General features: G+C 37.8%; 3 protein-coding genes and 1 long non-coding RNA gene across 6 annotated transcripts; 2 read left to right on the top strand and 2 right to left on the bottom strand.

The window, feature by feature from the left end:
• Positions 1 to 1380: 1380 nt before the first annotated feature.
• On the bottom strand, positions 1381 to 7983 carry LOC108024984 (BTB/POZ domain-containing protein KCTD9). Of its 3 annotated transcripts, XM_017095232.3 has the most exons (3): positions 7373 to 7983; positions 3458 to 3589; positions 1381 to 2973 (listed from the first exon to the last, which is right to left on the bottom strand). In XM_017095232.3, the coding sequence occupies exons 1-3, from the start codon at positions 7931 to 7933 to the stop codon at positions 2659 to 2661; spliced, it is 1008 nt and encodes a 335-aa protein (XP_016950721.1). In that variant the 5' UTR covers positions 7934 to 7983; the 3' UTR covers positions 1381 to 2658. The 3 variants fall into 3 exon arrangements, with proteins under 3 accessions (XP_016950721.1, XP_050745069.1, XP_016950726.1); XM_050889112.1 differs by lacking the exon at positions 3458 to 3589; XM_017095237.3 differs by lacking the exons at positions 1381 to 2973; positions 3458 to 3589 and adding an exon at positions 6761 to 6843.
• A 798-nt stretch (positions 7984 to 8781) lies between these two features.
• Positions 8782 to 10230, top strand: LOC108024995 (Golgi to ER traffic protein 4 homolog). The gene is made up of 3 exons (XM_017095251.3): positions 8782 to 9031; positions 9091 to 9325; positions 9378 to 10230. Exons 1-3 carry the CDS (start codon positions 8880 to 8882, stop codon positions 10008 to 10010), a joined length of 1020 nt encoding a protein of 339 aa, XP_016950740.1. The 5' UTR covers positions 8782 to 8879; the 3' UTR covers positions 10011 to 10230.
• Positions 10231 to 13661: 3431 nt separating this feature from the next.
• Positions 13662 to 15589, top strand: LOC108024992 (E3 ubiquitin-protein ligase MARCHF5). The gene is made up of 3 exons (XM_017095247.3): positions 13662 to 14414; positions 14477 to 14673; positions 14729 to 15589. The coding sequence occupies exons 1-3, from the start codon at positions 13908 to 13910 to the stop codon at positions 15156 to 15158; spliced, it is 1134 nt and encodes a 377-aa protein (XP_016950736.1). The 5' UTR covers positions 13662 to 13907; the 3' UTR covers positions 15159 to 15589.
• A 3948-nt stretch (positions 15590 to 19537) lies between these two features.
• On the bottom strand, positions 19538 to 20755 carry LOC122818526 (uncharacterized). Its single transcript, XR_006368017.2, has 2 exons — positions 19982 to 20755; positions 19538 to 19926 (listed from the first exon to the last, which is right to left on the bottom strand). It is a non-coding gene; the product is annotated as an uncharacterized LOC122818526 (long non-coding RNA).
• Between the last annotated feature and the right edge of the window lie 309 nt (positions 20756 to 21064).

Raw genomic sequence — 21064 nt, 5'->3', positions numbered from 1 at the left:
GCTGGGGGAGCCATTCCCAGCAATTGCCAGGATGTTGGTGGGCAGCGTGCAGTATCAACGGCAGTATCCCCCCAAGGTTCATGTTGGCATATTGGGAATTGAAACTGCACTGCACATGTCACGGAAAAGACGGCGAAGCATCCACGACACTAAAAAGAAGCCTCAAACTACTTAATAACAAAAATAAAAAAATTAATTTGAACATTCCATTAATTTTTATACCCTTGCAGAGAGTATAACAATTTCTTAGCTTGGAAATAACATTTTTTAATTAGTTCTAAATTTCGAATTAAAATCGAATTATGTCTTAGGAAAGATCGGGAAACAAATTTTTTACTAAAGTTGATTATTTCTTATAACTGCAAGGGTATACAAACTTCGGCTTGCCGAAGTTAACTTCCTTTATTGTTATCTCTTATGCCAGCAGATTTGTCTTTTTTAAATTGCCTAAATTTTTCTCAAGCTTGACAGTAAGAACATGCTGAATGCATCTTCGGTCACAATTCTAAAGATACCATTTTTCGATTAGTAAAATTTTTTGCCGACCTGAGCACTAGGCTTTAGGTTAAAAAGTTTAAGGTTAAAAGTTTAATTAAGTTCGTTTCTTATATATCAAGTTTATTTATTATATAGCTTATTGACTATTTTTGATTTTAATGCGCATCTCCTTTCGGATACAATCTAATTGCACATCGACATATTGATTCCTACAGCCTACACCACCGTTCGCTTACATTTTATTTCATGTGATCAAGCATTTAATAAAATGAAATTAAAATTTTACTTCCACGATGCCCTCAATGTAGGCAGATTTAAAACCATCGATAGATGAAAGAAACCTTAATGCTTAAAAAATTTAAGAAACATCGATTGTATCGATAGTGCTACCGATTGTTTTCCAGCTCTAGTGTGGATTCAAAAATTTAAAAATGGAGGGAACATCACAGAAACCCCTCTAATGACTCAACCAGGAGGTAAGTGCAAATTAAAAAGCACGCCAAGATGTTGTGTTGAAGATAATCTAATCTAGAAACCCATTGAGAAGAAGCATGACCACGAAAAAAAAACAACAAAATTTGTTGTACCTTTTAAGCAGAACCAGTAATACGATCTGTATTGGGGAATAGCTGGACTCCGCCACCAGGTTCTTGGCAGCTAATGCGGAACTAAAGAAGCGCTGGCATCTATAGAGACGAGGAAAAATAACTTCTGTTAAGGAACAGCTGAAGGAGTCATCAGTAGCCATCCCGGCACAAAATTTTCCAAGTTATATATATATTTGAAATCGGAACTGCACTGCGTAGTTCACAGAGAAGATGACAAAGCATTCGAGACACTAAAATGAAGCCTTAAACTACTTATTAGCATGAATGAAAAACATTCCGAAATTCAATTTATTTTTATTTATTTGTGTACAGATTTAATCTTCTTAAGCTGCCTAAATTTAAAAACTAAAAATAATAAAACATTGCGGCTGAAATCGCACTTTCAAATGATTATTTCATTCATTTTTTATAAAAAAATTTTTTATAAAAAAATGCTATTTCCAAGCGTAGGGGTTATATGTTACAAGACACCAGATATATATTATTTCACATTATTTTCCCACTAATTTTCCGATAAGAAGTATTGCAGCTATGTGATAAGTCGTTCGATTTTCGATTGGTTCCGACTTATATACTACCTGCAAAAGTAAAAAGGAGAGTTTCGGAAAAGTTTCAGCTCGATAGCTTTAAAGCTGAGAGACTACTTTGCGTAGAAACGGACGGGCAGACGGACATGGCTAGATCGACTCATCTAGTTACGCTGATCAAGAATATACATATATACTTTATGGTGATGGAAAAGTGTCCTTCTCTGCGAAAGGAAGTGTCGCCGAGGAGGCACATTTCTCCCCACGAGAAGAGGGAGAATACGATATCGCCAAAGTCACTTCTGGAAGGCACTTAGAAGTGACTTAACAGAGAGGATTAAAGGGGATACCATTCGAATAATAATATTTTGCATTTTTTTATCAAAGGTTTTAGCCGCTTATAGACACGGCCCTTGGCATGCCGGAATATATGCTTAATCATTTTGTTCACTTCCATCTCTGATGATATGAGAAATTAATTAATAGCCATTTCTAAAATGAAAAAAGAGATACACATTTTTTTTCTGTTAATTTTATAATAAGTGGAGAATATTTGAATGCTCTATTTCATTGAAATCACGCCAGGTAATGTTAAAATAATTTTACATATTCACGGTAAGCGTGTATTTTCCCAATCTTTGTTAAGTTGGCCATCTTAATTTGTTATACAATTAAAAAATTCAGAAAATATTAACTCTAGTTAATATCATCCTTTTAATATTTGAAAATTATAAGAAAATCGTGCGATTTTTTAAAGTAGCTGTGGAATATTTCATATCAAAATAATAGAAAGACCGTTATATTTTGATTGCGGTAAACATGTACGGCAATAAATTGAATTGAATTCTTCTATAATTTCTATAAATTTAAATAGTTGTTTAATTGGAATCTTAATACTGTTTATTCTTAGGGCTATGGTTAAAATTTAAAGTATTTACAAACAATAATCTTAAACCTATAAGTTATAATCATCAACATCCAGTATGTGATATGTAATTGCACAAATACTATCCCCATTGTGTAAATCATCGTATGGCCTGCGACATGTGCAATGGGGTCACCATTAAAGTAAGCTCTGCGTCCTTTAAATTAGCACCCCGCAAATTGGCCTCCTGCAAGTCGCTGCCTGAAAGGTTGCATTTTTCCAAATCTGCACCTGCCAAGACTGCGGCTCGCAAGTTGCAATTTTTCATATTTGCGTTTTTCAAATTTGCTACTCGTAAATTAACACCGGCCATGTTGCTACTTTCCAGGCAAGCTCCTTTGAGGTTAACACCTTCTAGATTGGTGCGCACTCCTGTTGGATCTTCGAAATTACACCCACGCAAATTAGCACCTTCCTGAAAGATTGGGCGGTTTAGTCTATAGTGTTAGAAATATACATTTTTCAAAGCAATCAGTAGAGAACAGTAACAGAAGAGATCGGTAACCCTTTATGTACTTCCAAAAATGTTTCAGACATGCCGTAGCGCTATAGTCGTTAAAAGGGTCGCAAGACTCGGTTGAAACAAACTTGTGCTGCGTAAGAATTTTTCTGAACTTTCTACATTTTTAAATTTTTTGAATAATTTGTATACTTGCTACTTAAACAGTGCAAGAGTATATAGAATTCAAGAAAAAGTATGTAAAAAGATTTGGAATTTAAATCTAATATCTTAACCCTCTTCCTCTTATAGTTTCCGAGATCACCAATCATTATTTAAGGTATTTGATTTTTATGTTCTTCAAATACTTAACAAAACCATTAAATAGATAAAAATTACAAAAAGGGATCAAGCGGTTGTGTCAGGTTTAAATTCCCTTTCCTGGTTAAGATATTCTTACCATATTCGCGCAAAGCCCTCGAACTGAAACTAGTTGTGCACACTCCAAGTTTGCATACTGAAGATCCGCTCGCTCCAAGCAGGTGTGAGACAAATTGGTGTGTGACAAATTGCAGTGCGACATGTTTGCGTACTGTGGAGGTAAATTAATTGTATATTTATGAAATTAAGGAAAATTGCATATAAAAGGTAAGTTTAGTTATACTTTTTATTTAAAAAAATGTTTTGTAACAAATTTTTACTACTTTTATGTAATATCTTCAATAATATATATATTTATATATATATATTATGAAATGTATGCATACATATTTTTATTAATATTACAGCTTCTTTAAAAATTTCCGTTTATTCTTATTATTATACCCGTTACTCATAGACTAAAAGGTCATACTAGATTTGTCAGAAAGTATGTAACAGGTAAAAGGAAGGGTTTCCGACCCGATAAAATATATATAACCTTGATCAGGATCACTAGCCGAGTCGATCTAGTCCGTCCGTATGAACTCTAAGACCTCGGAAACTATAAGAGCTAGAATAGGCAAACTTGACATGCAGATGCGTGGTCTTCCTACACAGCAAACTTTTTTTTTAGCGGCGTCTAAAGTTTTTATGATAGAACAAAAATTTTAACAGAAATGTATTTATCTCATCAATTTCTATCGATTGACCCAAAAAATAAATGCGTCACGTCCATTTTAACGCCCACCAACCGCCTAAAACTGTGGTGGTCACAATTGTCATGCTAGAAATTTTTTTTTGCTAAAACGTAATTGTCACATTAATATCTATCGATTGATAAAAAAATTTGCCACGCCCACTCTAACAAACTGCCCAAAAAACTGTGCCGGCCACAATTCAATTCAAGACAAAACAATTTTTCTGAAATATATTAGTTTTATAAAAACCTATCGATTGATCTAAACAAAGATTGCCACGCGCACTCTTACGCCCACAAATAGTCCAAACGCTTAAACCTGTCTTCCGCCACTTTACCATATATTGAAATACCGGGTGGTGATTGCCTTTATCGCTTTTAATCGCCTCTTCGTCTTTTTTGGTTTATAATTACTCTAAAAATAATCCCAATATAATTTTGCGTGAGAGTTACGCGGAGTTGACTTTTAAAGTTACGTTCTATTCTACGATTTTAAGTGTTGTGTTTGGGGTTTTAATTATAAATTATTAATGTTTTGAGAAATTAATAAATATATTTATTTTTTTACTAAAGCATGGCAGTCCCCACTACCGCGCATCCTCGATATGATGTTTCATGTTATTTTCCCACCAATTTTTCGATCGTTTCTATGACAGCTAAATGATATATGCGTCCGATTTTGAAAAAATGTAATTCAAAATGCAGAACTTATTAAAGAATGTTATTTCCAAGCTTAGAAGGTTATATGTTATAAAACACCGAAGATATAATTTTTACAAAAATTTTTTCCCCGTTAGTTCCTATGGGAGCTTTTTGTCCGATCCGGATGGTTCCGACTTGCAATAGAAGGAAGACTTTTGGGAAATTTTCAGAAAGATAGCTTTAAAACTGAGAGACTAGTTTGCGTAGGAACGAACAGACAAACGGACATGGCTAGATCGACTCGTCTAGTGACGCTGATCAAGAATATATATGGGGTAGGAAACGTCTCCTTAACTGCGTTGCAAACTTCTGACCAAAATCACTATACCCTCTGCAAGGGTATAAAAATACCAACATTTTAGCTTTGGTGTTTATTGGCATAAAAACTTCTAGTCTTGCTTATATCATTAATTTAATGTTCCAGAATTTCGAATAAAGCTGCCATACTAACAAAGAGATACACAGCCAACATTTTCCACGAACCCTTTCACTCTCAATACATGATTGCAAAAAAAGTTCCCGTTTTGGAGCATTGCCCATGTCCTCAGAACTTGACGACCAAATTGAAACTGACAAAATCAAAGTCATTTTTTTCTTGGAACTCGAGGAATATTCCTTTTAAATTATATAAGGCATGGATCACCTGGCTAACCGAACAATTCATGTCAGTCTGTCCACTCACTTTCTAACGTCTGTCTGCGTCGAAATGACTTTATATTTAAATCGAGCGTAGTAGGCGCTTTACAAATTAACTTTTCTTCTTGTATAAAGAGTATCTGATAGTAGAAGTACTCGACTACAGTATTTTTATACTTCTTGGAATCTGTTGTCCACTGAGTAATTCCATTTCGATTAAAAGCGATTTCATATTTTTATTGATTTATTTGGATTTGGAATAGCAATAAAATCGCTTTTATTTATATGATCTGCTGCTACACTTAGTGTACAGTTGAAAGAATTTTTAATTTGTCGCTTTGACAGTACAAGTCTTGGGATTTGTGTGATATAAAAAAAATTATTTTTTGTATGGATTCGAGTAATTACATTCATATTCTATATTTTATTAACATTATATCTTATTTTGTAGTCTTTTAATTCGTATTTCACCAATTTGCTTACAGCTTGATATAGTATGAGCTGTATATTTAGGATCGTTAACTAGTTAACTCTGTAATTTTTGTACTATTTTGTACCTATGATCAATACCATCAAGGAAGTGCAGATTTCCAACGCGGTTAGCAGCCATACAACTCCCTTAACATATATATAGAACAGGTCGTTATATATTTATGAGTCCCTGCGCTGAGTGGTCTGCGCGACCCATGGTTCCGCCAGTTTCTCTACAGCTTTTTACTTCCATATCCAATTTAAGGAAAATCTTTTTTTCGGAGTCTTGTATTCGCCTTTGCCTTTCATGATTAAAAATGCACTGTCAAATGGTTTGATAATTTTACTAACCCAATAAATTGATCAAAAATGTAACTATCTCACACTATACGCAAACTTTTAAACAAATTTTATTTTAAAAGGTTTCGGGGAAACACGAATTATAAGGGTACCAAAGAGGATATATTAAGGTTAGTGCTGGGAGTATCCATATCCCAATATTTTTACTGTCAAGTGTACACAGAGATATTTTATCAAATACAAATCATGAAAAACTTTAAAATGGAAGTAAACTGTATGTATACATACATATAATAAAAAAAATTGTAATTCATAACAAAATCGGTTTGAAGAAGTGGTAAACTCCTTCTTTTTGGGGATGTTAGACTGTTATGCTTCGGAAAAACTATGAAAAAAAATGAGTGTTGCTATAACAAATCCAATAAAATATCATATTGAAAACGCTTTAAATCAAATTGAAAGCATAAAGTGTACAGTAAGATGAGCATTTTTACCATTTCCGTCATGTGTTGAGAGTATGTTTCAGTAAAAATTTTGAAGTTAAGTCCCATTTTATGGGCCACATAATTAATATTGTCGGCAGACATCGGTTTTTTGTAATCTCAGCTAAACCGTGGAATCTGTAGATGGTGGAACACAAGTTAGTATGAGGCTATTACTTAAAAGGATCCAATTATCGTGGAAAGCACGATTTAGTTCTATGAAAATTTTAGCTGTGTACCTGTGTAATTTACTATTTTCTTTTATACCAGGATGCCGCGGGCGACCTTTAATGCGTGACGCACACTACCAATGCCAGAGCGACGCCACGTAAGGGGGAGAGTAGCAATTTCGATGACGGCGTCAACATGTTTGAAGATTTCAATTCAGTTTAAATTGAAACGTATTTTGTCGATAAATTACTATCTAAATGCTGAGAATTTAACTTTTTTTAACATTATGACAAACTAAGTCGTTGGCAAGGTTGCTTGATCAGTGTTACCGCTACCATCCGCTTGGTGGCTGCACTAGCATTGGTAATGTGTGACGCACCAATATAAATGCCCTGGAATTTTATTTATTAGGCATATGAAACACAGTGAAATCTGATAGTCGAGAAACTCAACTACAGCACTTCTTCTCGGTACTATTATTCTCATTATCGCATACCTTAAAGTTGATGTTGCGGAAGTCAAGTTTTCGAAGATCCGCACCTGAAAGATTTACACCTTGAAAGCGCAGTTCCGTTATGACGGAGGTCTGAATGATGGCCTTGATTACATCGTTGCGCGTCAGTGGCTTGTCACCCAGCGGAGCCTCTTGTTGTCCCAGGCGCTCCTCTAAATGGGTAACAAGTGAAAATATACCAAAGAATCTTGCCTCCTCCAGGACGCCCAGTACGCTGATGTTAGAGTCACAAACGAATTGGCCATGGCGTAGGTAGTTGATGATCGGCTCGAAATACCGAGGACTCCGGTCAATTAGGAAAGCTCCTTGCTCGTCCCGCTCGCTTGGCATTATGCTGCCATCTTGCAGGAACATTCGTGCTAGCATGGAGTCCGGTTCCCTGCCTACCAGAGTATCGATGGTGGTGGCGTATATCTGACCACCAACATTCAGCTTGACCCAACGGTTTGGAGAGAAGCCACTGGCATTAGCGATATTGATGCCTGTCGGGGAGGGCTCGCCACTTTTGGCACCGGATACACTATCTTCCTGGTCTCCGTCCATTTGCTTGGGCAGTTCAGCAATGAGCTACACACTCTGCTGCCAATGCTCAGCTGTTTTGACTTTGCTTTCTTCCTCTTATACATTTTGCCATTCGAAGAGCATTTTAATATTAGGTGTTCACACGGAGGCGCAACACGGTTGCTGCTTATCCGCGTTTTGATAATAAATTTAATTAAAACAAAATACAGATTTTGACAATTTTTGGAAATATAAATGAATGGATTGGGCAATTTTTTAATATGCAAGGTTTCAAGCCAACCTTCCCCAAAACCGTTGACGGTTTCTTTGTCACCCACATAAAATACATTCGTTTTATTCATCGTTTTGTTCTAAACTTGTTTAGGACTTGGAACTTGAACTTTTTAAGTATACTGGAAAAATAGGCAAATCAATTACGCCGTCTAGACGGCAAGATTCAATATTGTTATAAGGTTACTAAAAAAATTTATTTTAGCCACTCAGTATATAAATAAAATATTAAGATCTTATGTATCCTTTTTCCTGATAACCGCTTTAAGTTTGTAATTTCAAGAAGTAACAACAAATATTTAAAAACATTTTAAAAAAGTTGTGTATTAGTTGATTTATCGTAAAACGTTTATTCAAATTTCTAGTTTATTTTATATATACCCTGTTAAATATTAAACTGAACCAGGTATAGAATTACGGCAAATATGAGTTACGGTTTTAAACTTTTCTATGGAAGTAATTTTTTTTAACTTTCTCCGAGACGAATTTTTTTACAACTTCCCGTTTGAAATGAAATGACTCATAAGGTGTAAGGCTTTACTGCTTCATAAGCACTAATGTGAAGAAGCTATAATCTGCTTTCAATTTCGATAGACTCGTCATCTGGATGTGTGTATATGTAAATATAAAAAATTAGAAAATTAGGCTTCCAAATTGTCGGGGAACTCGAGAGAAATATATAAAGCAAAAAGAGCGAATGGCCGCCGCTGAGACAGGTGCTATGGCCAGCGGCAGTGCGGTTTCCACCGGACAACGCGGCGTTAGCCGAGTTCTTGCCAAGTTGTCCCAGTCTCTGGCCGGAGGAGAGTTCTACGAAGCGCACATGATGTACAGGACTCTCTACTTTAGGTACTCTTTTTCTTATTAAAACAATTAACACATGTACTAATACGTATCGCCCTTTATAGGTATACAGCTCAGAGGAGATACCAGGATTGCCTCGATTTGCTCTTCGACGGAGCCCAGCAGTTAATTGCCAAGGAGCAGGAGAGCAGCGCGGCGGACTTGTGCCTTCTGTTAGTGGACACGTTAGAGAAGAGAGGACCGCAGGCCGAGGACACTGACAACTTCTTGTGGGTGCCACGTCTGGGGTCTTTGATACGTGGCCTGAGCGCCACAACGGTGGAGCGCGAAACACTTATTGTGAGTTTTTGAAGGCGACTTGTCGGAATAACCACTTACATGTCTCCTCTAGCAACGGACCATTAAGTGGAGCACGGTCCTGCACGGCCAGTACGGGCATCCGGTACTACACAAGTTAATTGCACATGTGTTTTGGACCGAGGGCAACATCGAATCTGCTCGCCACCACTATCTGCTCTGTCAGGACGGCAGCCTCTGCGGGCGGGTGCTGATTGAAATCAGCCAGAGCAGAGGTTTCCAGGGAGAGGTTGACTTATTCCTGGTGCAGGCAGTGTTGCAGCAGCTCTCTCTTAAGGATCGTAAGACCGCCGAGGACACCTTCGCCGAGTACACGCGCTACCACGCAAAGCTACTAAGACATGAGTTCCCCTACAAAGAACCGCTGGTTAACTTCCTGTACTTCCTGTTTCGCCTCATTGATTCAAAGCGTGTAGCTGGGTTTCGGGCCTTGCTGAAGCTTTACGATCCATCGTTAAAGCGCGACACATCGTTCCTTAAGTACGTGGCTAAGATAGGAGTGATCTATTTCGACGAGCAGCCGGAAGCTAGCCATGCAGGTACGCCTGGGTTAGGCGGTATGTTTGGGGACATATTAAATCGCCTTATGGCGGGCTTCGACGAAGACGATACGGACGATCAGGCCACGACGCAAATCGGGCAGAACGCAAATAACGAGCTGGACTAACATCAACTGGAGTTCTTTGCTAGGATGGTGCATAGTGTAGGACCCTATGGTTACCCATGTTTTTGTTGGCTTCTTATCAACGAAGTTTTGCATCACGAATTTATCGTGCTTTTCTTGTTATAATTTTAATTATTTAACGTAAGCGTATAATCGCGAAACTTGCAATGTAAATTCCACAGTGTTTTAGATGGAAATAATACAAAAGTGTATTTTACAATGATCAACGAGCATTCACCGTGTCACATTTTCGGAATTTTTGAGCGTAAGCGCTAGAAGTTGGGTCTTCTTGGAGTTCGTCTTCTTACTCGTCATGGTGGATACTTACTTAAGCTTTCTTTGCAGAAGTTCAGAAATTGTAACGGAATACCAAATAAATGAGTTCGCCAATGTCTCGGTTAAAAAAAATTATTTTTCTCAATTTGTATGATAATGGGTGCTAAATTAAACATACATACATGCATGCTCTACAATTTACCAGTGCTTAAGAACTGAAACTTCACATATCGAGCATCTTCTTTGCAGTAAACACGGCTCCTTTAAAGCTCAGTAGTGTTGGGTTAATGTTAAGAAATACTCAATGTTAGTAACACCGTGCTACATTTTTTTGGATTATTGATAGCTAGTGAAAATAAATAATTATTTCATTATTTTCTGACCGTTTCTTTGACACCTACATGTTAGAGGTGTCCGATTTTTATTAAATTTATTTTCCAAAAGGCTCTTTTCTTTGGCAAGTAGTGTATAAGTTGCAACCAGCCGGTTGCCAACTATATCTTAAAGCTCCTATAGGAATTATGGTTAAAATTATAAAAAACGGACGACTCCAAAAATAGCTGTCAAAGAAACGATCAGAAAAATAATTAAATAATTATTGATGTTGATGTAGAATCTTTTAACTTAATAGAACGACAAATTTAACTTTACACAAAAATCTGAGACTATATATATATATTTTTTTTTTTTTTAATATCACTGAAGCTATCAACAATCGTTTAAAATGTAACATGGAGTTACTAAAATTGATTATTTCTTATAACTGCGAGGGTAAACAAACTTCGGCTTGCCGAAGTTAACTTCCTTTTTTATATTATGTTGCTTTTAAATTGTGTTATTGACAGGGTAAGTAAGCCTTGATTTTTGCTTTTTTATCTTATTTTTAAGCTTTCACATCGCCTTTCTAAAACGTGCTATGTCCGGACCCTTTCAATCCTAAACCAACGCTCCAGAATAAATGTTATGCATATTTGTTTTGCTTGTATATTGATAAATACACTTTTTCGATCTGTGTAAGCCCATTTGCAGGAGAGGGTACAGAGGGTATAATGATTTCAGTCAGAAGTTTTCAACGCAGTGAAGGACACGTTTCCGACCCCATAAAGTATACATATTCTTGATCAGCATCGCCAGTCGAGTCGATCTGGAAATATCATTTTTTTATTAGTTCTGGATTTCTAATTTAATTTTATAAAAATTTAATTTATAAAAGTAATATGACATAATATTTTATAATACTGGGATTATCTTTTTGCATATTTTGCGAATTTTGATTAAATTTAATAAAAATCGGCCGACCCAGACATATAGCTTTCAAAGAAACGGCGAGAGAAATGATGAAATATACAATTAATTACAAATTTAACATGGCGTTGTTAACGTTGATTATTTCTAGCTTATTTCGAAATACAATAATTCTCTCCAAGTGTTTGGAAATGCACATATCGCTGCGCCGCAAAAATTGTTCAGCCAAAAAACGAATAAAGAATTACGGGCCTGCCGAAGGTTGTTTTTCCGAGCGCAAAGAGCAGTCATATTATACGACACTGAAAGAGAGGGGAATACATTCAAATTGCGAATGTGACTCGCCGATGTAACTTCCTTCCTATTTCCAATTGGAAAATCTTCTTATCTACCAATTTCTAACAGATACATAAACCAAAATCGTATGTTCAATAAAAATAAAACTGGGAGTCCTTATCTTTATAGGGCGCCACCTACCGGATTTTTCAGTAGATGTTATGTGGGCGGCAGACAGATTTAAGCATTTTGGCCATTTGTGGTCGTTAGAGTGAGCGTGGCACCTTTTTTTGTTAGTCTATAGGTATTGAAGAGACAAATACATTTCAGTTAAAATTTTGTTTCGATCATAAAAACTGTAGGCGCTGCCAAGTATAAATATTCTAGCTCTTATAGTTTCACAGCGTTCCTACGGACGGACGGACAGACGGACACGGCTAGATCGACTCGGCTTGTGATCCTCATCAAGAATATATATACTTTATGGGGTCGGAAACGCTTTCTTCTACCTGTTACATACTTTCCGACGAATCCAGTATACCTGTTTACTCAACAAGTAATGGGTATAATTATAATCAACTGATAAAGTGGATATGGTAATTCTAAAAAGAATAGTAACGAATGATGTTGAGGGTACTGTTGTTACAGCATTAGTTATCAAAGACGAAGACAATAAGACGCGAACTGGATCTTTTTGGGTTCATCTGGTTTGGGCAAACGTCTTAAGAAACGATGATTTTCAACAGATGTAATGTTGCAAAAAGAAAAGTAGACGACGTTACATATATGTATATAAGTAATAATAATAAAATAATAAATTTACGGTTAAAATATTCCGATTACATTTAAAAATTGCTCGTATAGACATAATTTCTCGGCGTTGAAACCAAACTTCTCTATAGCTTAAGAAATATAAAATTAATTATTTTTAAGAGGAGTTTTTTTTTTATTTTTTTATTTTTTATTTTTTTTTTGAGGCAGACTTACATCCAAAAACTTCAACCAAAGTGTTGTTATTTGCATTTTATGTTTTTTGCTTGGGACGACTTTTTGGTGAGTTGAATACCAAGCCCTGGGGTCCTATCCATGTTTGACGGACTCTCTTATGAGATAGTTAGGATATTTTTTTAGGAGTACCTTCTTCTTTATAATAAAAATTTAAACATTCACTACGCAAAAGTAAGCAGTGATGTTGGCAAATTTTTTAAGATGAAAGACGCCTATGTGATGGGTATAATGGAATGTTTTAATTTTACAGTCGATAAATGCGAACCGCCTGTGGCAAACGAAGAAGCTCTATTCAGATTTAATCAACGAATTCGTAAAATACAGAATAAATAGGTTAATTAAAAAAAAGTGAAATATGATATTGTAATAAAACAAAAAAAAAAATATTTGTAATTAATTTACTTTATTCTTTACTATATAGACAGTATTTTGCGACATATGTATGATCTGTCGGATTTGGTTGTTCGTGTAGCGTTGTTGCTTATTTAAAATGTTATTGGATGTTAGATAGTGCATGTACTCTGTGGGAATTGTAGTTTTACATTTGTCATGGATGGACTCTATTGCAAGGAGTATTAGAGTAGTTGGCTCTTCAGCGACCAATACGTTTGAGCGACTCTTTCTTCCATAAAAAATAGGGTGGTAGAAAGAAACGGAAAACATTATGTGTGATGGCTCATACACCTCACAAAATTGTTAATAAAAATGGATATTTTTAAAGAATCCGCTTGAAATTGCAACGGCTGTGTGCAGAGGTTATTAGAAAAACAGTTAGGAAAAACATCGATGATTAGTGAAAAGCATCGCTGTTACCGATGTTTTATAAGTATCGATGACATCGATGTTGACATTGATGTCTTTCCCCATCTATCGAATGTGCCCTGTAGAATATATCAGATAAAATTTAGTTTAATTTTCGTTGCACACGCCAAAATATAAACAAAGTCAAGATACGCCTAGTTGAAAAGTGAAGGCACAATTCTCTAGTAGCGCACAGTAAAGGGAGTGAAAGCAAAGTACGCGAGAAAGGTTGGGACCCAAGTGCAGTCAATTAACATACATAAGTAGCACATATGGTGTGACAGTTTTACCGAAATGGCCGACAAAGGTGCAGAACCCCCCACAAACAGTGAGGCGCCTGCAGATGTTGCCGAAGAAGATCATACTACGCTGACTGTACCAACTGCTTCAGCGAACAAAGGTCCCACAGATGCATCCACTTCCACTACGGTCCAGGTTGGTGGTGATGTGGCGGAGGCGGAGCGCTGCTGCTGGATCTGCTTTGCCACCGACGAGGATAACCGCCTGGCGGCGTGGGTAAAACCCTGCCAGTGCCGTGGCACCACCAAGTGGGTGCATCAGAGCTGCCTCTACCGCTGGATTGACGAAAAGACCCAAAAAGGCAACGCCCTACGCTCCGTATCCTGTCCACAGTGCCAGACGGAGTACATTATTGTGTTCCCCCAAATGGGAAAATTCGGAGGTGCCCTGGAGGCGATGGACAATCTCATCAAGCGCCTTAGTCCTTTTCTGGCGGCTGGGTTCTTTGTAGGCTCTTTGTACTGGACAGCTGTCACGTACGGAGCGGTTACATTTTTACAGGTACTTATAAAGTTCTTTATTACCAAATAGTTGCTTTTTTTTACCGAATGTACCTTTCACAGATCGTGGGTCATGAGCACGGCATGTCTATAATGGAGGCCGGAGATCCGCTCGTTCTACTCATTGGACTGCCGGCAATCCCGGTAGCACTGGTGCTTGGTCGCCTGATACGATGGGAAGATGCCCTTTTGCGCCTTATTCGAAACCGCGGGACGGTTGTGCGGAAGTTTCCTTTCATGAGCCTCATATATCCGAGTCTGTAAGTGCGCAATAACTTCTACGCGTGCAGCCTTTTAATCCTCTGTCTTAAGCAGCAATCAGGAAGAAGACCAGCATATAACCAGCAATCCTGCTACACCGGCTCTCGCGGACCCCGTGTCGGCCACGCGCGTGTTCTGTGGCGCCCTTCTGCTTCCCACCATATCGTCGATCGTAGGACGAATTCTATTTGACTCTGTGGATAACACGTTGCATCGCACTCTCCTCGGAGGTCTCACCTTTATAACGGTTAAGGGAATCCTGAAAATTTATCTGAAGCAGAAACAATACGGGCGCCGTAAGAAACGTCGAATCGTCGACTACACTGAGGAAAACATTCGGAATTTCATGCATCGCAACAATAACAATGCCACAAGTGCAGCGCGACAGGATCAGCAGCCCCAGCAACCACCAGTGCCTCCTGCTCAGCGTGTGGACGGAGTAATCACTCGCCAACGCGGCGATAGTGGCGGTAGCGTTGTCTAGGAGGAATTGGTATTAACTCCAATTTAAGGGGCAAACTTTTTTCTACGAGTTATCTTTTGTTTTAAGTTAATTGTTTTACCACTTGCTAGGGCACACCACAGGCCCTTTCAGTATAGGTGGCTAAAAGTCTGGCATTGCCTTCAGGGAACAAACCTAAATTTATTGTTAAACTACACTGTGTGTAATGGCCGGAAAGTAAATGTATATTCAAACCAGACGCCAATAACCCTTGGCAATTATTTTATTGATAATAAAGCAAAATTCGCCATGTCCATATATTTACTATGTATGTATATAGTATATAATGGATTTATACATGTATTTATATGTATCCACACACATTAATTAATATCTTACCTCTTGGTAAATTTAAAAATTGCCTCTGTAAATAAACGCAAGACCCTCGGCTGTGGCTGAAACTTAACCGTGAATTTATTGAACAGTTAAGTTTATTATAGCTAAAATGGTTTACGTCCCAAAATGGAATTACACGTGTCACTTGGGGTGTAGGTACCAAAACCTGCACACTCGTGCAACGTTAAGCAAACTATATTTTGTGTTTCACAACATTACTGTCTGCAAGTACCCTGATGAACATTTCACATTCACAGGATTTTAAAACAACACGCACTTTTTGCAACGGGTAGGTCAAGGGTCGTCGTGGTGTGGTCTCACTTTTAGGTTAAGTGATTGCGTCACACATCCTATTATACTGTCGTAAAATACAAACATTGCGTTCAAAGAGATCAATGCAAAAAAATGCATTATCTTGAAACTTTCTATTCACACAAGTGGCCAAATAATTCTTCCACCAAAAACCCCGATGTGTTGAGAATCGCTATAGGACCAACAAAAAATTTAATAACGACAAAATTAACACACCCCTTATTATCTTCCGCGTCAAAGGACGCCATCGGCCAAGTTGTGGGATTCGATGGACCTGAAGCTTCAGCGCTTTCCCCCATCCTTAGACTTAGGCCACCGCAGGATATCCCATGAGGCGCTTTTCACTCAGAATAATTCTTAACGCGCAGTGAAATTTTATGCCGGCACGACCGCCAGTCGGCTGGAGGCGTTGGATACGCCGGTTTCGTAACTCCTTGAGTTCATAAATTTTTGGCATAAAAGACGGGCATTGATCACAAGAACTTGGCCGGGTCCCAACCAGCGGAATCTGGTCCCATTCTCGCTCTTCTTGTTGTTGCTGGCACGAGATTCCATCATTTGTCTTCCGCCAACCCATACTGACTGCGGGCTCCTTTTTCCGGCATTCCGGGACAATTTCCCTTTGACCATCAGTCGTCTCTTTTGAATTTGAATTTGAATTCACCCAAACGGTCTCTAAATCCGACGTTGCCCAACACTGCTCTCCCATAAAATTTGAGTCCCTGTGTTTCCCATTACTCGGTTGCGGCACAACGAGTTTCTCTCGTCAATACCCTGCAGTATCTTCAGCATTTAATAAGCACTGAATCACTAAAAAGCGGTCATCACTGAGCGTTCATTCAGTGTTGAATTTGTTTGAAAATGACTGCTCAATTAACATAGCACATGTCCTAGGAGCAGTGATCAACAGTGAGCACAGATTCAGTGCTTTTTAAAGCACCCTTTTGAGCGCTTTTTTAAGCAGAAGAAAAAGCACAGGTTCAGCAAAGATTGAGCGCTTGATTAAGAAGAATATTACATTGCTGTGATTTTATTAGTTTCTTAATTTACAATTCGGGCTATGTGGGGCTCCCGGTGTTATTGGGGCCTTGGTGTCTCCTCCATTACCTGAGGTCTGCGTAGCTTTCCGCTTCGAGCAACTCGCAACATTCTCATTAGGAGGCTCCGAGGGCTCAACCTGTGCGACTGCATCTAGCATTATAAGAAGATTAGGTTTTTATTAGTTATCAGTTTAGAAATTTGCAAACAATTGTTTTCTATTTAACTTTGTTGTAAAGAATAATTAGAACAAGAAATAAAGTTAGCTTCGGCAGGCCGAAGTTTGTATACCCTTGCAGATATAAGAAATAATCACCGTTAGTAACTCGTCTAGCGATGCTGATCAAGAATATATATACTTTATGGGGGTCGGAAACGTCTTATTCACTGCGTTGCAAACTTCTGCTGGCCTTACCAACACTGAACCATCGTAGGAAGTGTCATGGAGTCATGTTGTTGCAGAAACTAACTAATTGTAATGTCGACTCCCCTTTTCCTTCTTAGTTTTCTAAAAACTGGAATGTACCCTGAAGAACTGTTCGTCGTTTCCGTCCGTTAAGAGATATTTTTGACAGGTATTTGTCGCTTGTCAAAAGTTAAGGAATCTCAAGGGCTATACGCCTTAAAATTTAATTTGAAGTCGTTAAAACCGTTTTTGAGCAATCAGAAAAATGCTACAAAAATATAAAAAATACATAAATGCGTAATACATAGCGTACATAGTATTTCGAAATACCTTCCTAACGACGTATAGCTTCAGTACTTCAAGATACGGGTATACAACATTTAGCTGCTTATAGCTGTTTTCTCGCCAAACTATCTAGATTTTCCAAAAGTCGTAGAACTAATGTTGCTTATATTGAGGTTTTTTCGATACGCACAAAAAAAGGTCAGTGCTCAGGTAGTGTAAGATGCTCTGAACTGGTAAATGTGGTCATTATTTTTATTAACACTTCATACGGGCATTTTTACAAGAACGTGTTGTATGCCAAAAGTAGGAGACTCTCAAGGGCCATACACCGTAATTTTATTGGAAATTGTTAGAGGCGTTTTCGAGCAATCACCACCTTTTCTCCCAAGCCAATTGATTTTCTTAGTCTTGGTATGCAATGCTTTAAGTTACCTTTCGATTGATGTATCACCCACAATCACAATCGGACGATTACCGTAGGTTTTCATTTCTTCGTATATATTGTAGTCGCCTTCGCACAACCTTCTGGTGCGCCTCGCATTCTGAGGGACAGCAGAATAGGAGGATAGCGAAGATATTCAAGGCAGCCGGACTGCAGAAAAGCATCTGCCGATATACATTCGTTAAATAAAAGCCAATTGTTCATGCCATTACCTGAGCATCGCGAAATTAGAACAATAAATTATTTTGAATAATATCTTAAAATTGGGGGCTCAACCAGTCGCGACTTGCCAGTGTAAAGTGGGAAAATGTATAAGCCGGATGTCTCAGAAATTTTCGGCAGATAAAGCGAGAAAAACCCGTTTCGGGACGTCTCCGGCGAACCATCAGATGAGAAGATGGAGCCAATCGAAGGTCCAAGTGGATCAGGGACAGGCAGAAACAAGCGCCGAGACAACGACAGCACAGGTATCGTAGCAGTTCGTTCGGAAGCCCGATCTCACCAGCTTTGTGAAAAACAGCACTGCTACAATTGAGTCCCAGAAACAATACAAAGTATTGCCGAGCTGCATTAAAGTGTTTCCGCTGCAATCAGACTGGACACATGTAAGAAGACTTTAGTGGGGACTGAAGAACCTTAAAAGAAACGAAGGGGAATTCAAGGGGCAGATGTATCATTGCTAAAGTTATCAAAGTTGGAGAAAATAAGTGGGGACTTCTTGCAACCAAGCTCTTTAACTTTGAAAGGACTTGGAAACAACGTCACACGCTCCGTTGGTCAGATTACGGCAGAATGCTGAAGATCGGATGAAAACAAAGCGGCTTTTCGACGTGCTCCAAGGCGTGTGCCGAAGCCGATCTAGTCCAGCAGCATATTGATATACTAACTGGTATAAATATAGTATATTATTTTAAATTTTTAATGATTGTAAAGAAACAGAATGAAATATAATTTATATATAAAATTACCTTTTGGATAAATTAATAAAGCATCACTTATTCTAGAAAAAGGTTACTTATAAACAGGGACTTGCCGTTTGTTAGGATCGGTTTGGTATCAAAGAAAACATGTAAGGAATTTGAACTTGACAATGGTATAAATTGGCAATTCCATCATGTATTCTGAGTGTGTTTCAACGAAAATATTTAAGATACATAAACCCAATTATGTGGGCTAAATAGTTTAGTATGCGCTCGAACATGGGGGTTTCATAATCTCTAGGGGAAAATTCTGTAACTTTTAACTTTGTGTGATACTTTTTCTTAGAAACACCAAATTTTTATAGAAACTTTTGCTATAAACTAACTACACAAATATTAGGAAAATTAACAGTTACAACCGTTTATGTTTACCATTATGGTCATTAATATCCGATCGTAGCTATGGCAGCTATGTATATGATAAAGTAGTCCGGTTTTTGTTTTCAATTTCTGTAATTTTTCAATTTCCATTTGTTTTTAATTTTTGTAATCGAAATTCTGGAATATTAAAAGAACAATATTCTCAAGAGTAGAATTAAAAAAAAAAAACAAAACAAAGGCATACTTTTGAACATTTATTAGGAACTATCTCTATAAATTTATGCGATATAGTTTAAGATCAGACCCATTCCGCCTTTTTTGTTACCTGCAATAGGAATTAAATTGAAAACCAAAAAACGAATTAAAAAATGTTATTTCCTAGCGTATTTGTTAGCTAGGATTTCGTGATTTCTTAAAAGCATGATATACAATTTGTTCCTATAAGTCCGAATTCATGCTTTTATTACACCTCAGCTGACAGAGATGCCGAAAGTCATCAGAGTTTAATTCATAGTCAACTTTTGTGTGTTGCCGAAATCATGAAATGGGTTTTTTCACCACGAATCAGCCGAAACCAAGAAATGAAAGCGTGATAGGGCCATCGCATAAACGAAGTAATTGTTGGCAACACTGTTGAGCAGTTTTAAATTGTAAAAACTTTTTTTTTAAATCAATATAAACTTACAAATTAATGTTGGATAAATAATAATCACTTGGGTGAGCACGATCAATTTTTCTTTTTTTAATGAGTCAACTTCCCTATTTTGTTCACTTGTTTTGTTGTTTACTTGCTCATTTGTTCAGTTGTTCTCCTCTCCTCACGTGCTCCCTTGCTCCCTTGCTCACATGCTAACTTGCTTTGCGGCTTAATGTTGTCTTGCAATATTTTCAATTGTCCTGCTAGTCTCCTAAACCCTTAAAATGGCTTTCAATTTCAACTAGCTTCTATCAGATCACAGTGAGAATTTGAAACAAAATAAACGGAAAGATAAGCTCACTTGTGCGCTCTGAGATATCAGTTAGCACAGCTGGTTGGGGGAGGACCGTGTGCCAAAACTCATGCACAAATTCACGAAAAGTCATACTTGAACCAAATAAACAACTGAAAATAAAAGCAGGTAAAATCAAAAATCACAGAAAACGTGGTTGCGTAATATATGGACCCCTTTAGAGGCCCTTGAGGACTTCGCTCGCTTATATGCTGGACCGTCATACTACTGCGGTCGTCCCAAGCCACACATTTTATGGCAGAGGCCAATCTTTCAGATACAGCTGACCTGCCAGGGGTAATGAGGCTAGCTTACGCTACCGCTGCCAGATTTAGCATAGTTCGCTTTTGAGCGTTCCAGAATTCCAATCGATCTGTTTGCCAACTAGCATTCGGCATGGTTTTGTTATACGGGTTCAAAAACGGTCACTTTCGCTAGATGCTATTGAGTCAAGCGTTGCGTAAAGTCTGCGCCGGGTAGGGCTTGAGAGTAACCAACCATTAGAAATTACCGAAATATCGTTTACAAATAATATCGATATTTCGTCCCAAAAGTATAGCATATATCATCGATGTACCGATATTTTGATATATTTTCGACATGCCTAATGGGTCCCGTCCAATGCCTATCGAATGACCTAAAAATTTCGCCTCGCCCACTCTAACGCCCACAAACGAGCATATCGCTTAAGTCCGTCCAGTAAAGCGACGCTTACCCGTGATTGCGATATATGGTTAGCCTGTGTTAAAAATGTCCATGTTCCCTTTACTTAGGTAAAG

This window comes from Drosophila biarmipes, chromosome 3R, assembly GCF_025231255.1.
Source record: "Drosophila biarmipes strain raj3 chromosome 3R, RU_DBia_V1.1, whole genome shotgun sequence".
Classification (NCBI taxonomy): Eukaryota; Metazoa; Arthropoda; class Insecta; order Diptera; family Drosophilidae; genus Drosophila; species Drosophila biarmipes.
This window is presented reverse-complemented; position numbering and strand designations above follow the sequence as displayed.

What these genes read in the sequence shown, in the direction of transcription:
- LOC108024992 (XM_017095247.3), top strand. Translation starts at nt 13,908, where the DNA reads ATGGCCGACAAAGGTGCAGAACCCCCCACAAACAGTGAGGCGCCTGCA. An exon ending in GAGCGGTTACATTTTTACAG is followed by an intron (nt 14,415 to 14,476) that starts GTACTTATAAAG and finishes TACCTTTCACAG; the next exon opens with ATCGTGGGTCATGAGCACGG. An exon ending in AGCCTCATATATCCGAGTCT is followed by an intron (nt 14,674 to 14,728) that starts GTAAGTGCGCAA and finishes TGTCTTAAGCAG; the next exon opens with CAATCAGGAAGAAGACCAGC.
- LOC108024984 (XM_017095232.3), bottom strand. Translation starts at nt 7,933, where the DNA reads ATGGACGGAGACCAGGAAGATAGTGTATCCGGTGCCAAAAGTGGCGAG. An exon ending in TCCGCAACATCAACTTTAAG is followed by an intron (nt 3,590 to 7,372) that starts GTATGCGATAAT and finishes TTACCTCCACAG; the next exon opens with TACGCAAACATGTCGCACTG. An exon ending in GAGGGCTTTGCGCGAATATG is followed by an intron (nt 2,974 to 3,457) that starts GTAAGAATATCT and finishes CCAATCTTTCAG; the next exon opens with GAAGGTGCTAATTTGCGTGG.
- LOC108024995 (XM_017095251.3), top strand. Translation starts at nt 8,880, where the DNA reads ATGGCCGCCGCTGAGACAGGTGCTATGGCCAGCGGCAGTGCGGTTTCC. An exon ending in TACAGGACTCTCTACTTTAG is followed by an intron (nt 9,032 to 9,090) that starts GTACTCTTTTTC and finishes CGCCCTTTATAG; the next exon opens with GTATACAGCTCAGAGGAGAT. An exon ending in TGGAGCGCGAAACACTTATT is followed by an intron (nt 9,326 to 9,377) that starts GTGAGTTTTTGA and finishes TGTCTCCTCTAG; the next exon opens with CAACGGACCATTAAGTGGAG.